Source organism: Chiloscyllium plagiosum, chromosome 11 (genome assembly GCF_004010195.1).
Source record: "Chiloscyllium plagiosum isolate BGI_BamShark_2017 chromosome 11, ASM401019v2, whole genome shotgun sequence".
In the NCBI taxonomy this organism is placed as follows: domain Eukaryota; kingdom Metazoa; phylum Chordata; class Chondrichthyes; order Orectolobiformes; family Hemiscylliidae; genus Chiloscyllium; species Chiloscyllium plagiosum.
In genome coordinates, this window is record NC_057720.1 from 27,463,544 (window position 1) to 27,480,158 (window position 16,615).

General features: G+C 37.6%; 1 protein-coding gene across 25 annotated transcripts in view; it reads left to right on the forward strand.

Moving 5' to 3' along the window:
• LOC122554240 (receptor-type tyrosine-protein phosphatase F-like) overlaps positions 1 to 16,615 on the forward strand; it is a 465,745-nt gene that overhangs the window by 249,596 nt on the left and 199,534 nt on the right. For 13 of the 25 annotated variants that reach the window (XM_043698932.1, XM_043698931.1, XM_043698941.1 and 10 more), the window contains one exon: positions 11,667 to 11,684. The exons of the other annotated variants lie outside the window; for them this stretch is intronic. In XM_043698932.1, coding sequence (XP_043554867.1) covers positions 11,667 to 11,684 — 18 coding nt within the window. The remainder of the gene's footprint in view (positions 1 to 11,666; positions 11,685 to 16,615) is intronic. 25 annotated transcript variants of the gene reach the window in all.

The following is a 16,615-nucleotide window of genomic DNA, read 5'->3' on the forward strand; positions in this document are numbered from 1 at the left end:
GGGCTATTCATGGGGTCCTGCTGTACCAAGCATAGTTTAGTTTTTTAGTACACTTCACGTTGGGTGTGGCAAGACTGTAGAGATTTGATATCACCACCCTGGGAACACTTAGCACTGTCTATAGCAAGTTACTTTAGCATGTATGTTGTTTTGCATGTTTAGCATGTATGTAGTCAGTCATCACTAGCATCACTAGGTTGATTTTTAAATATGCCTCTGCCTCCAGGTATACTCAGTTGCATTCTACATTGAATCAATGTTGTGATGGCAGAGTGAGGGATGTACTTGGCCATTAGGTTACTGATCATGAAGAAATACATTCTGCTGATGCTGATGGACTACAGCATCTCATGTTTTGTGCTCACAAAACCCTTAGAAATTTGGATGTGAATTTGCTCGCTGAGGTGCAAAGTTTGGTTTCAGTCGTTTCGTCACCATACTAGGTAACATCATCAGTGAGCCTCTGGTGAAGCTCTTGTGTTATGTCCTGCTTTCTATTTATGTGTTTAGGTTTCTTTGGGTGTTTGGTGATATTATTTCCAGTTCTTTTTCTCAGAGGATGGTGGACGGGGTCCAAATTGATGTATTTGTTGATAGAGTTCTGGTTGGAATACCATGGTCTTAGGAATTCTTGTGTGTGCCTCTCTCTGGCTTGGCCTAGGATGGATGTGTTGTCCCAATCAAACTGGTGTCCATCTTTGTCTACATGTAAGGAGACTAGTGATAGTAGGTCATGTCTTTTTGTGGCTAGTTGACGTTCATGTATCCTGGTGGCTAGTTTTCTGCCTGTTTGTCCAATGTAGTATTTTTTACAGTCCTTGCAAGGTATTTTGTAAATGATGTTCATTTTGCTTGTTGTCTGTATAGGGTCTTTCAAGTTCACTGGCTGCTGTTTAAGTGTATTGGTTTGTCAGCTACCATGATGTCAGCTACCATGTCCAGGCTGTTCAGTGTTCTGTAAGTTTCAGTCAGATCTCCCCTAATCCTTCTGAACTCCATCAAGTATAGTCCCAGAGTCCTCAAACATTTGTCATGTGTTAAGACTTTAATTTCTGGGATCATCCTCGTGAACCTCCTCTGGACTTGCTCCAGGGCCAATATACCGTTCCTGAGCTAAGGGCCCAAAATTGCTCAAATACTCTAAATGTGATCTGACTGGAGCCTTAAAAAGCCTTAGAAGTGCACTCCAGCTTTTATATTCTAGTTCTCTCAAGATGAATGACAACATTGTATTTGCCTTCCTAAATACTGACTCAGTCTGCAAGTTTGCCATAAGAGAAAACTGGACTAGGACTCCCAAGTCCCTTTGCACTTCTGATTTCTGAATTTTCTCCCCATTTAGAAAACAGTCCATGCCTCTATTCTTCTTACTAAATTGACCCACACTTTCCCATGTTGAACTTCATCTGCACTTATTTGCCCACTCTTCTAACCTGTCTAAATCTATCTGCAGCCTCCCTGCTTCCTCCATACTACTTGCCCTCCACCTATCTTTGTATCATCTACAAACTTAGTCAGAATGCCCTCAGTTCCTTCATCAAGATCAATAATGTATAAAGTGAAAAGTTGTGGTTCCAACACTGGCCCTGGTGGAGTACCGCTTGTCACCAGCTGCCGTCCTGAGAAGGACCCTTTTATTCCCACTCTTTGCCTTCTGCTAGACAGCCAATCTTCTATCCATGCTAGTGTCTGGCCTCTAACACCACATGCTCCAGTCTTACTCAGCAGCCTCCTCTGCACACTTTAACACAGGCCTTCTGGAAGTCCAAATAGATAACATCCATTAGCTCTCCTTGGTCTAAGCTGCTCATTAATTCTTCAAAGAATTCTAACAGATTTGTCAGGCATGACTCCCCTTGATGAAACATGCTGACTTTGCCCTATTTTACAATGCACTTCTAAGTATTCAGAAATATCATCCTTTACAATGGACTCCAAAATCTTACCAACGATTGAGGTCATGCTAATCGGCCTATAAATTTCTCTTTTTTTTAGATTACTTACAGTGTGGAAACAGGCCCTTCGGCCCTTCCACACCGCCCCGCCGAAGCGCAACCCACCCATACCCCTACATGTACCCCTTACCTAACACTACGGGCAATTTAGCATGGCCAATTCACCTGACCTGCACATCTTTGGACTGTGGGAGGAAACCGGAGCACCCAGAGGAAACCCACGCAGACACGAGGAGAACGTGCAAACTCCACACAGTCAGTCGCCTGAGGCGGGAAATGAACCCGGGTCTCTGGCGCTGTGAGGCAGTAGTGCTAACCACTGTGCCACCGTGCTCCCTTCTTAAACAGAGAGGTTACATTTTCTTTAACAGAGAGGTTACATTTTCCTGTCCTCTGGGACCCTTCCCAACTCCAGTGATACCTAAAAGATACTACTGAAGCCTCCACTTTCTTCATCTATCTCCTTCAGAATTCTAGATTGTTGGTGATTTATCCATTTTCAGATATTACAGATTTTCTAGCACCTTCTCCTTGGTGATGGCCACTGTACTTATCTCTGCCCTCTGAATCTCTTGAATTTTTGGAATGTTGCTCATATGTTCCACTGTGAAGACTGACGCAAAGTGCTTATTCAGTTCCGGAGCAATTTCTTTGTTCCCCATTACTACTTCTTCAGCATTATTTTCCCACAGCCCAATGTCTACTTTTGCCTTTCTTTTGCCCTTTATATATCTAAAGAAACTTTTGCAATCTTTCCTAATATTACTGGCTAGCTTACCCTCATATTTAATCTTCTCCTTCCTTATTTCTTTCTTCGTTGTCCTCTGTTGCTCTTTGTAGGCTTCCCACTTCCCTTTGCCACATTATATGCTTTCTCTTTTGCTTTTATGCTGTCTCTGACTTCCCTGGTCAGCCGTGGTTGCCTCATTCTCCCTTTAGTTTGTTTCTTCTTCCTTGGCATGAATTTTTGCTGTTCCACTGTCTTTCCTACTAGGCTCCTCTCCCAGTCATTTCTACCCAGCTCCTCTCTCATGTCTCTGTAGTTGCCTTTATTCAACTGAAATATCATTACATCTGATTCCATCTTCTCCCTTTCAAATTGCAGAGTAAATTCTGTTACATTATGGTCACTGCCTCCAAAGGGTTCTTTCACACTAAGCTCCCTTATCAAGTCTGCCTCTGTGCACAACACTAAATCCAGAATTGACTGTTCCCTACTGGGCTCCACCTCAAGCTGCTCCAAAAAGCCATCTTGTAGATATTCCACAAATTCCTTTTCTTGGGATCCTCTACCAAATTGCTTTTCCCAGTCCACCTGCATATTGAAATCCCCCACGATCACTGTAACCTTGCTCTTAGTGTATCTTATGCCCATATCCTGACAACACGTTGGAGGCCTGCAGATAACTCCCATTATGGTTTTCATACTTTTGCAGTTCCTCAACTCTACCCACACAAATTCTACATCATTTGACCCTACGTTGTTTATTGCTATTGATTTAATTTCATTTTTTTACTGACAAGGCAACTGCACCCTCTCTGTCCACCTGCCTGTCTTTTCAATAGGATATATATCCTTGGATATTTAGCTCTCAGTCCTGATGCCCTTGCAGCACATCTCCGTGATGTCCACCATATCATTCCTGCCAATCTTGATCTGTGCCACAATCTCATTTACCTTATTTTGTATATTGTGTGCATTCAGATACAATACCATCAGTCCTGTGTTGATCATCCCTCTTCTCGTTGTTATTCATTTGTCCAGTGTGTTTGAGGTTTGATTCCCAACCCTTTCCAAACACTCTGTCCTATTTTGTGTGCTGGAGACTTTAATAACCCCTCCTTTTCATTTTTAAAATAGTTTTCAATGCAATTGAATCCACCCCCACAGATGTTAACCTGCAGCTTTGCTTCTAATTGGTCATTGTACTTCCCTTCCTCCCCACTTCTGAGTTTATTGCTTCCTTCCTTGCACTCCTGCATACTTGATATTAATGGAAGCTTATAGTTGAACTGTGATTGAATGATGGAGTTAGCAAATATTTTTTGTTCACGTGGTGACATTTCCCCACCACTAGTAATTTTTTAAAACTTTTTTTTAATCACCCTGTTCAGAGTTGTTATTAACACCTGTCTGGAGCAAATGGGATTGAACCTGGACTTTCTGGTCAGAGGTAGGGATACTACCACTGCACTATAAGAAAATTCCTCCACCACTTTAATAGATAGGTCCCAATTATTTGCAGCTGATGGGACTCTACCATGATGCAGTTTTTCTCTCTTGCCACTCACCCTCTCCCTTAAAGATTTCACCTTCATATTTCATATAGGAATCCTAACTTCAAAGAAATTGACTTCCATGAAGAAAAGTATCAAAATTCAGCAATGGCATAAAAGGTGGCATAAACAGATGTAGTTTAGACATTTATTTGTTTAATTTTATGCCCTCTGAATACAGTGGCTGGCTGCTGTCAGTTGGTGCAGCCATTTGGTTTTGAAACACAAATTAAAAGGTTGCAAACAGGATAGAACATTTGAATTTTAAAGCATAATTGCTGAATCTGCACAGTCTGTTTTTATCAGAACAAACATAGGCATTAGTAATGAGATACTGAGATGCAATATCTTAAACTTTTGAAAAACATTGGCTTTTTGTGAGAATAATTGAGTTGTCTTTTGGACCTGATATAGTTGCTATTACTCTATGCCAGAGATGACAGCTATCTAAAATGCCTGGAATTACCTGATAAGCATGCAAACATTAAATAATTTTAATATTTTTTGTTCGTCTAATAATTAACATTAAGTTACTTATAATTATGCAGATTTCCTACCAACATTGCAATATTTAAGAATACAAGGTTTGTGACCAAGATGTGGATGAATATACTGCATAGTTTTGCTATTTCTAGTATTGTGATCAACCTAACCTTTTTAAATCTTGCTCATGATAACCTTCTGTCTCAAACATCCATACGCACACTTTTCAACACTGGGAAATGTATGAACTGGGATGAGGACATTTAGCCTTTTGTGAAATTTTGACTTCTGAATCATGGAATTCCATCTTTTTATATTATTGTTCCCAATCTTCGCTTGGTCCGGGGCACTATCACTTAACTACTCTCTCTTTAATCCGTTTCCATTTCTCACCTGCCTTTGACTAACTTTGTGATTCAGATGCAATGCTCTGCACCCAGTAGTTATTGCTTCCATGTGCTGCCTGTAGTGCTCCTTCATTCTTGGTTGCCCCCGCCCAACCCCTATTGTTGATGCTGGTGCAAGATGGGTGGATCTTCTTGTCAAATCTGATCAATGCAATGACTTAGCCCCAGTCAAATCTAACTCGGCTCCAGGCTCTGTCTGTGTTCTCAGGAGGGAAGTGTCCAACTGGTTGTGATCTCAACCACATTCCACCCTCCGCATCTATTGTCACTTTGTGGCATCCCTGACTTGGCTTGTTCAGGATTTCACAATTCCCTGACTGTCTAGTGATAGAAGAGGTGGCACTTCCACAGCCCACTGTGGGGTCTGAACCCTGCAGGTAACTGAGCTTCTATTCACCAAGGAGGCATATTATCCTTCCCTGGCGTTGCATATGCACTGCTGCAGGCACCCACTGACAGCAGGGGCAGCAACAAACATGAGGAATCAAGTTTGGAGAAGGATGAGAAGTCCAGGTCATGAAGAGGACACAAAACAAAGAGGGGATGAGTGTGTGATCATAACTGGGGAGGGGGGGAAAGGTTGTGTAATGGGTGGTGGAAGACCATGAATGGGGATTTGAGTTGGAAAGGAGAATATGTGAGTGACTGAATGGGGTGGGATGCAATGAGTGTACACATGAAGGAGGAGGGAATGAATGAGTGAAACTGTGTTGGGTAAGAGGAGCTGCTGAGGGACTATAGGTGAGGTGGGTTCAAAAGAGAGGTGTATATGTAATTGTATAAGGTTGAAGATTAGAGGGGCTTCCATAAGATTATGTCACAATGTACTGCAAAAGGATGGTTAATGCCTGCCTAAGTATATGCAATTATAAATTATTTTATAGACTACTTTAAAACACAAATGTTCATATTTATATGATGTATTACTGAATGTTGATCTATATTGTGAAAACGTAATAATAATATACTGTATGCTGTGTTGTTCTATTGTTGTTTTCATTTTCCGGATGTCTGGGAGTATGTTCATTTTCAATATTTTTTAAAACATTTGTTAATGGGGGGTGTGGGCATGGGTCACATGGCCAGTCCTTGTTCTGATCCCTTCTTACCCTTGAGAAAGTGGTGGTGGGTTAAGATGCAGTCGTTTTGGAAAATAATTTGAGAAGCACTATTACTGTATCTTGTTTTGCATCAGGTGTAATTCAGTAAGGATGTTGTTAGTGTGAAGTTCTTCCTATATTACCTACATTAATTATGTTGTCTGCTGAAATGCTGAGGTCACTTGGTGATTTAATACAAATGCATTGGTCATAGAAGGTAATAGAAGGTAAACTAAAGGAAAGATAACGTTTCTATACACTTGAACTCTAATAATTCTACCCACTTGAAGAGGCCTTCAAGCATTTGTTTTTCACTCGTGTTATAATTACATGAATTCTTATTTAAAAATTCATGCCTTTTTGTCTGCAGCTACTAATCTTTAAACCTTTTATTGTTTTCAGCCACTTTTAACCATGTATACAAATAACAATATTTGTATTAGTCCATATTTGTGATTCACCTAAAAACCACTTTATTATATCATTGTAATATCTTATGAACTCAATTAAAATGTTTCCTTTCAAACCTAGCAAAGTCACCAAGGTCATTAAGAACAAATAGTACAGCTCCTGCAGCTGGTTGAAGCACATACATTTTTTCGTATATTTATGGTTCAATAGAATATGGCAGTAGAATGAGAAAGGAATGGAGGCATAATAACTGAAAAAGTAAACAAACAAAAATAAAAGGAGAGAAGCTGAACAAAGAAAGGTGGATATAAGAGAGCAAGACACAAAGTCAGATTGGGACACATATAAATTTGATTTTTGATGTTTTCTTTCCCTTTCCTTCCAAGATGTTGATTGGAAGTTTTTCAGTTCTATATTTTTATTTCACTGGCTGTCCTTGTGAACAGAAAAGGGGCAAGGCTGACAATAACAATACCAACTGATGTAGAGGTGGACTTGCAAATTGCTACCTAGCAATACTTGAATAGCTGACAAATATTGTGAGAGCTCACATTGAAGTGTGAGAGACTGTATTTGTCAGCTGTTTTGTGCGTGAGAACTCACAGCTATACCTGATCCTGATTTTATATGGGCTGAATTCAGCAGGGTTCATTGGAGGATATGTACAAATTTGACTTTTAAATGAGCTGTCCAAAACTGAGCAAACCGTAAACCAAGAACCCAAATCCTCTTAATATTGATAATCTTTATCAGTAGCTATTAATATGATCAACAGCAGGAAAATAAACATGAAAATTCGTTATGATCGCAGTTCTCTCACTAAAAAGAGAACTATGACTTAACTTCTCTGTTTTCTAACTCAGAGATGCTAAACCCAGTTTTAGCACTTGAAATGAAACCTCAGGTGAGTGCAAGTAAAACAATATGGACTGGGATTGGAACCTGGCATCACTTTGAATTTCTTTGTGGCTTTGTGACATACCATGCCATGCAATTATCCATTCAACTATTGGGTAAATTTCAATAAATTATAAAACCAAAACAGCATAACAGGGACTGAAATAAATATACAAGCATCTAAAATATAATAGATGGTTTAAAATATGATTTTTGCCTTTATCAAGGGTTGGTTTTGATTATTGTAGCTCGGTCTGGTTAAAAGAAAAACAAAGGCTTGACTCAGATGAAATGCTATTTCTCAAGTTGGTGGATGTACCCATTATTGGATCTTCAAATAAATCCATTCACTGGGTGCTGCATTATTGTTGATGATCTGTGTAATTTTAGAATATACTTTATGTTAAATTCTGATAGCATGGGCTTTTCTTAAGTATTCTATTAATTGGCCATTCTTCATGTGGGAATCTAGACAGTGAATATTGGTAAGTTGTTAACTATGGTAACATTGCTTGTCTCCAACCAATTCTTAATTTATTCTGTGTCTACATTGTGTAGCAGTGGAAATCTGCCTAATTTCCCCCTTTCTCCTGATTGTTGCTTCAGACAGAGAAGGGAATGAATATAATGGGACATTGTATTCTCTTAAAAGAAGTTACCAGTATAGGGCATAGAAAGTTCTGAGTTTTTAAAATAATGCTTAATCTGTCCAATGATAGAATGATCTTCAAAACGAGACAATGGATTTTCTTTTACAGAGAGTCATTCTATGTGCAGATGATGATGTATTTTAAAACATTTTGCAAATTAGGGGAGGGTAAGTTAGCGATTGATGAATCGTGATCTGAATTTTAATTACTACAAGTAAGATGTTGATCTGTTTACTTCACTTAATTCTATTAAAATCTCTTTTCAGCTAATTGGCCTGCAGAAATTTGGCCCATTTCATTATTCCTTGGCACAAGCTTTTATGATATTTTGTTAATTCATATACCACATGTTTTAACAAAAGAGTTTCTCGGTTATTCTGTGTGCCAACTTGATTCTCACAGGTGTATCCTGAGTCACATTTTTTTTTCAAGCAGTAGATAAACATTCACCAACCTTTGCTTGGTAGTACAGAATTTTGTTATGACTGAAAAGAAAGATGTTGCCACAACTTTTCATCGTGCACTCATCAGGACAAATGTAAGAACGACATATTTCAAACGGTCACAATAATGTTTACTACTGGAGAAAAGATTGTTTTCTCCCTGGCAATACCTCCACCATTCACAGTCAACTTGCCTACCAGGCAGTACCTTTTGTCCCTGTAGTAGAACTTGTTGTGATTGTTTGAACTTCGGCATTAAGAGCATTAAGAGTACAAGTAGGCAATTCAGCCTCATGAGGTTGCTCTTCACTCCAATATGATCATGGCTGACCCATTGTGGCCATGGGTCGAATTTACTGGGCCTGCCCAGAGCTAACTGAATAGTGGAGAAGGGATATTAATTGGGCAGGAGGCAAAAATTCAGTTTTGTGACACAATTAAAATTTTGCTGTTAAGTTCTCAGTACCTTTAAGGTAGGTCATCTTAGGGAACCCATTTTGCATTCATAATGGTAAAAGGTAAAGTCACCATAGTCCTACTTTCTCTTTAGAAAGAAATGTTTGGTGGTGGTTTAACCTGAGAGTCTCCATGTTTGTTCACAAATGTATATATCATGTACTTGGTGAGGTAAACTTTCTGAAAGCTTCAGTAAGCACAAGCTTCATTTACTTTGCTCCTTCATAAACAAGGTAGAAAAGCAGGAGGCTGAAAGAACACAGAAAACCAGGCTGCATCAGGAGGTGGAGAAGTCAACGTTTCAGGTATAACCCATGGCAATTCTTTTAGCAAACGCTTACAGTACAAGGGATGAACCTCTCCATGCTGATCAGCTTATGAGAGAAGTCTTAGTCATATGCCATTTGGATTGTTGTTATTGTTGTTAAATGCTTACAGCGTTAGGGGTGAAGTCTGACTGAACCAACAAATCTGACCAAGTGAGGCAGCCACACTGGCTGATGCTGGCATCTTTGGACCACGGAGGCAAGCAAGTATAAAGTCAAAAAAAGGGTGGAATTAAAGGCAACTTTTTGAAGTTGCTGTTGTCCCATGCAATCCTTTGATGAAAAGCGATTAAATGTGAACCTTCTCCTACATGTGAGGTTAGTGATCTGATAGTGTGTGAGTTGCTGAGTTCCTTTTGCATTTTAAGTGTAAACCTTGGCGGATGAATGAGAGGCAATAATACTGTGATGCCAATACTGGCAGCACTGGTAGCTGTAATGAAGTAACAGGCATTAATTGCACATGAAGCATCTGATGAAGATGCTTGGCACCCAATCTCCTGTGTGGCAGTACTCTGCAGTGGCAACTTTATAATGCTAACTCATACTCATAGGAAAATGAAGCATTCAATAGACAGTGGTATACACACACAGTGCAATAGGTCATTCGTTCCCATGTATCATTGGAGCCAGGTTCTCTTGGCCCATCCATGCGTGCTGACCTCATCAATCACACACTTCCAGGCTACTTTTGTTATTCTGGATGGTCTGTAGTTGCTACTCATAGGGAAAAAAGTACTCTTCTTTTCTGAACAGCTTTAGGAGAATCTCTAGGGAGGCATCACTAAACTGTGTTGCTGCCTTGTTATTGAGATCTGCAGGGGTAGGTGAGGTGAATGAACGGAGTTTAAATAATGTTCCTAGATTGTGAAATGCTGTCAGATTATTTTTGAAAAATGGCTCTTGAATGTTGAAATCTAAAATACCCTATAAAATTTAGTGTTTTACCCATTAATGAATATATAATGACCCGAGAAGAATGCACTCACACTAGAAAACTGACTTTCTTCAGAAAAGGAAAATTCTGTCCCTGAATTCCATTTTCCTGCCTGTCTCCCAAAACCCTTGGGTCTGTTGATCATCAAAAAATCTAACTCAGCCTTGAGTAGATCAACCAGCCTCTACTATTTTCCTTGAAAGAGAACTCCAATCATTAATGACCTTCTGAGAAGAAATGTCTCCTCATCAGTAGGAATTGCTGTAAGCTGTGAATTCTTTATTGTGTGGTTTGATGTGTATTTTAATCTCTTATTTATTGCTGTGGCACCGAATTCATCTTTTTCACAATTTTTAGAAATTTTAACATTTTGTCAGGCTCTACAAATATTTTCTAATTTACAACTCGTAACAACCTATCCTCATGGATCTTTATAGATTGAATGAATGTGGGGTATTATGACTATATTATCAAAACCATCAGACTTTATTAGACTTCAGCTTAATATAACAAATGCCAAGAAGGGTAAAGAACATACAGTACAAATATTGACTAGACCTATATGCACCACATGGGGAAGTTGTGTTTGTTTGTGTCTTCGTGTTTGTCCTGGTACGTGCAAGATGAAAAGCTTTGGCAACATAGCTCCCTTTGCAACAATATTTGCCAAGCTCTTATGTTAATTCCTTACCTGTCAATAGTTTTAAGAAGTCTGACATGGCATGGTGTGTCGTATTTAATTCTGTTTTCTGTCTCTCAGTTGAATTTCTCAGAATCCTTTGGTAAGTGCTTGGTGTTCAGACTGCAATATGCGTAAAAGCAGTGGTGCATGCCATTCTTCTACTAACAGCCATACCCTTGCCGTGCCTAATATGTAGCTGTGTGTCACAGCACAACAAAACTCACATAATAAATCATGAGCAAATAACACACCCTACTTGCTGTCCAGGAAAGAAATTTAAAATTTGATGCAATGTTGTTGTTTAAATAAAAAGGATGAAATGACCTTTACCCTAATATCACATTGGCAACACTGTGCTGTCTGTGTGATTTACTCGCTGAAGACTGATTGTTAACCCAGAACTTGGACAAGCCCAGGCACTTACATGGATGCTGCACTGCTGAAGACAGCTTTACTAACCTTCCTAAGAAATTGCTCTGATTTGTTACTTTGCATCAGCCTTTTCTATCGCTTAAAAAGAAATATATATTATATATAATAATCTAATTCTTTCCTGTTTCTTTTGGTTTTCTATTTTTGTTTCTTTCTCTCCTGTACTAATGCTTCTCTTTAATCTTATTTGCATTCAAATTACCTCACCAGGTGGTACACCAATCAGAGGTAAGAATGCTGAACGTGCTCAGAATCATCGTCCTCGCTCCATTTCTCCCTTCCTCCAACGTTCTCATTTCCTAGCATTCTCTTGGCCTCAACACTTTGCTTTTTGCCCATGTTTCCCTTTCTCTCATACTCAAACCAATGGTTCATCTGTTTAAACTTCTCAGTGTATCGAGTGTCTATATCTACTTTTTTTAAACACAAAATAACCACACATGGTCATTTGTCAGAACCACTTGATCACCTGGATCAAATCTAATGAACTCATGTTTCTATTTTCGAACTGTGCTTGAATCTGGTTCTAATGTGTAGGAATTGAATGTCTCCAGGAGTACTGACCCTTAAGGTTCTGAAAGTTAGTATTTATCAGAACTGCTGCAAAATCTATGTTCTTGAATCACAGCGTCATAAAAAAATCAGTACTCTAATTGGCTAATATAATTATATTACACTCTGGTTTGCAAGCTATACTCATTTGATTGACTTATATATCACAGTTTATGTTCATTTTAATTGCAAAGAAAAGTTTGAAAATTGGTAAGGTGACTTTACACACCAGTTTGAAATTAAAATAACTTAATTTCCCACATCATTTGTGACACCTCAAAATAAATCTGTAATTTGTATCAACGTATAATTACAAATCAAATTTGTAGTCTAAGTAAAAGATGTTCTTACACTTACTTGGCCTCTTTCAATAATGGTGAATGACAGTTTTCAAAGAGAGTCAACACTAATAATCTGCCATTTGCATCACTAAGTAGGTAAAATCACTTGAAATGTTTTCAGATTCTGAATTTGTTTGTCTAGAATATTCTGCAATCAATTTGAAATAGGCACAAGTCAGCAGTTTAAAAAATATAATGATAATAATGCATTTCCTGATTTATGGCTTTACATCTTCATGGTTCAACAATCAACCAATTTAGCTGTTCCAAACATTCAAAATGTGATAAAACTGATGGCAATCACCTGATCAAAATGCAGATTCTCTAAATGAGAAGCTGATAGGCTTATTTTAGTTTCTTGAATTTGAAATGTGTGGGCCTGATTTAACAGTGTATGTGAATAGTTTTTGAATGACTTAACATCATGCCCTATGGATAGTATTATTTTAAATTTGACACTTCCATTTTTTTTGCACACTTTAATTCCCCCACCCTGTCCAGCAATTCTCATAGCCCCTTGAAGATCTAATTTTATCTACTAGGGTTGTGAAAACTTTTAAGTGGCTATGTGAATTGTAAGATTGTAAATTTCGTGATGATTCTTTCTAGTTAAGATCTTTCAATCCTATTCACAGAATTATCCAGCAGTTTCACATGACTTTGCTGATCAGTTTCTGTATTTACTTTTTAATGGCTGTGGTTTCAATATTGCTGTTATTGCCTATTTCATGCATTTAAATTTCCCCCTTTTTCTCTTATACTTTCTTCTGAGAAGCAATAAATATATTTTTCTCTTCCCAATTCATACAACTTTTAACTCTTAAAGTGAACCCACTCATGTCAGTTCAAACTATCCCAACTTGAACTTCCAATCAGGTTAGCCCTAAACCCTTCACATTGTTACACCTGTAAACCTGAGTTAGATATTTCTCTTCCCTTGAGCCCCAAATTCATGTCTCAATTCCAAAGTTTCTGTTGACAAATTCCCTCTTCGTGTCCATTTTTTCTCCCTGTTATTTCAGGTTCTTTACAAAGTTCAGATGTAGTAGGAAAGGAAGTGTAATATTCTTGATAATAAATTGAATAAAAGGTGGGAGGTCGATAAATTTTTTTTCCAAACCACAAGGATGTAAACAGTGGTGTGCTCTGTAGTATCAGTGTTTGAACCATTGCTTTAATAAACATGTAACTGATCCATTAGTATTCTTCAGTAATTTGATCTGTTGAAATATAAAATTTATGACATAAATAAGTTTGATTAACTGTGAGGAACACTGCAGAATCAGGAGATTTGAATAATACACTGAAAAGTCAGAAGACAGTAAAATCTAATGTACAGAAATGTGAAGTGAATCATTTTGGAGGGAAAGTAAAAAGCAAGTTTACACTATCCAGTACATGTTTTGACTGGAGTAAAGAAGAGATCGAGATTTGGATTTGGAAGTCTTTAGAAGTTAGAGGAAAGGTTCATGTACATGTCAGAAGAAGAATATTGAATCCCATGTTTTACAACTAAGCTGCATAAAGCAAAAAGCAAATGGACTATGCAAAACCTCTGTAAATTAATGATTAGGCCTCAGTTAGGATATTGTGACTAGGAATGCCAAGGCTATGGAGGGGACACAAAAGAAAATTGCTAAATTGGTGATGAGAGTTTTAACTTAAGCAAAGAGACTTCTCAGAATTCAGGGTTATCTTCATAAAAAGAGGCAGGGGTGCTAAGAGAAGGGTTGATCAAGGTTTTCAGAGTAATTACAGATTTCTAAAATTGTAAATATGGCAAAACTGTCTTCACTGCCAACTAGCAGATACAAATGAGTAATGATCAAACAAACAATAGGAGATCTTTTTGCAGCAGGTCATTAGAACATTGGACATACTTCTACCAACAGTGGTAAAGTACAATCTGTTTCAATAGTTTTAACTTTAGAAGCAGATTAATCTTTGAAAAAATAGAATTTTGAAAGAATAAAGGATAGTAGATAACTTTCAGAGTGCAGTGAGACAGAGGGCCGAGGTTTGTAATGTCATGTTGTAATATTTACTTCTTCTACCCCACCACCCAACTTCTTAACCCCCTCAACTCAGCTAGTCGGGTCATACTGAGGCTTCTGCTATATTTTTAACCTGCATTAGACATTTGCTTCTCCATTGTTACTTGGACTTTGTTGATTTTCTTTTAAGGATGTGTTAATTCTAATACACTATTTAATTAGATATTTGAACTGTATCAAATCTCACCTTTCTCCAATTTTCAAAGCTTATAGATCATTATTTTTGACTGTCATTGTTTACTTGCTGCTCAAAGTGATTTAGTTTTTCTAGTGTTCACATGCCTTTAGACAAGCTACTGGCTCGGTTTGTTCACACATTTGAAATGCATACAACATTGTATCTGATGCCATGGAATCAATTACACTTTAGCTCAGGTTTTATTAAATTATAGGGTGACCCTCACTTTGCCAACAGCCACAAGGGCTACTGGTTAAACTGAATATGCAATCTATGAGGATGTTGTAATACATTGTTTTATTTCTGTATTGGGGTCAAGCACTACTGCTCTGTCTCCTGGCGACATTAAACAGTCTAGGCACTGGAACCATTCAATCCATTGACTGCACTTTCTTAATAAAATCAAATGTTATTTCAATTAAATCATCCATTTCATTAAATCATACTAAAATATTTCTCATTTGAATTTTAATGAAGGAATTAATGTGCTTTACATGTTATCATGTTTAAATTAAGTATAGCGAAATTATTTTTAAAAGACAGTTGTAGTGATGGAACTGTCATATAATGACCCAAGCCTTTTTCTGTATTGTTAAGTTATTTTCAGTCTAAATAGAACTATAAAACCCTTGACTATAAAAGGTAAATTAAGTTTAACAGAATTCAAAGAGCAGGTTGTTGATTTAAGTTTGTGACATGGCTAGAGATTACTAATGTGTTTAGAAATTGCAGTATCTTCACATCGTAACCCTTATCAAGCTGTGTTTGTAAATGAACAAAAAAGGATCAAATTATATTCTTTGGTTAAAGAAGTATATTCTTTAGAAATTTGGTTGTGAAAATATTTCTTTTATGTGGGATATTGCACACCTAATGTAACATGGTAGTGTGAGCTGACCATAAAAGTATTGAACTTCTTATTTTGTGTTAAACAGGGATGTGAAAAGAAATGAGCTGTTAATGTTAGTCTAGTACATTGATATTAGGGATTTTTACTGCATAGTGAAACAGTGAACCTTTTTTCATTTATGTGGGCAAGTTTCTGCTCCCAGTGTTTCCTGGTAGTGAGGCCTGGACACATCCACTTGTGTGTTGTTATTACCTGCATATGCACCCAGATTTCAAAAATACCGAATGGTACTTCAGTGATATCAAATTAATTAATTATGGGATACAATACTGAACATTTCAGTGTTATTTATTTTTCTGTTCATGCTGAACAAGGCATTAAAAAAGGATTTTGGATGAATGTTATTGTTAATTACGTCCAATTGCTTCACTTTTACAATGTTATTTTTAGTCCAGTCAGAGTTAAAGGAAGAAAGTCGCCTTTCTCTGCTGCCTGAGAAAGATCCTAAATGAAATAAGTTGAACATTGTTTGCCAAATTCAAGTTTGCTGTATTCACAGCTCAAACGTTGTATTCATTGGCACAAATCTGGCAGACTTTGGATGCAATTGGATAATTTGAAAAACATGATGAGGAGGTGCTGGTCTTGGACTGGGGTGGACAAATCACTCAACCCCAGGTTAACATAATTATGTCCCAGATTTAACATAACATAAAACTGTTTGACTATAACCTGATGTTGTGTGATTTTAAATTGAAAAAGGCAGACTTGTCATTGGAGCAGTTTGGTGATGCATTAAACTGCCTCCAGATTTTAATGTGAGAATGCTTGATTCTGTTGACAGGTATTGATGGTGGAAAACACTGTCATACCTGGCACTTAGTATCCCTTGACGAGCAAAGAATGATTGCTTAAGTGGGACTACTCATTTTGATCTTTTCAGCATTACCTATGCCTATAAATGATGTTTTATATATGTCCAAGGATGTAATGCATGTTTCATTTTAACGATAAATGCATCGTTGAAGGTGTTCAGCAATGATTTAAACTTTTCCAAGTATGTCTAAAATTCCAAAAGAAGTCTACATTAATGTAGTGTTACACTGACTGGATCATCAACAAATACATTATCTATTTGTTAAAGAGTCAAAATTGATCCCAAATTTGATCTGAAGTGCCGTTCA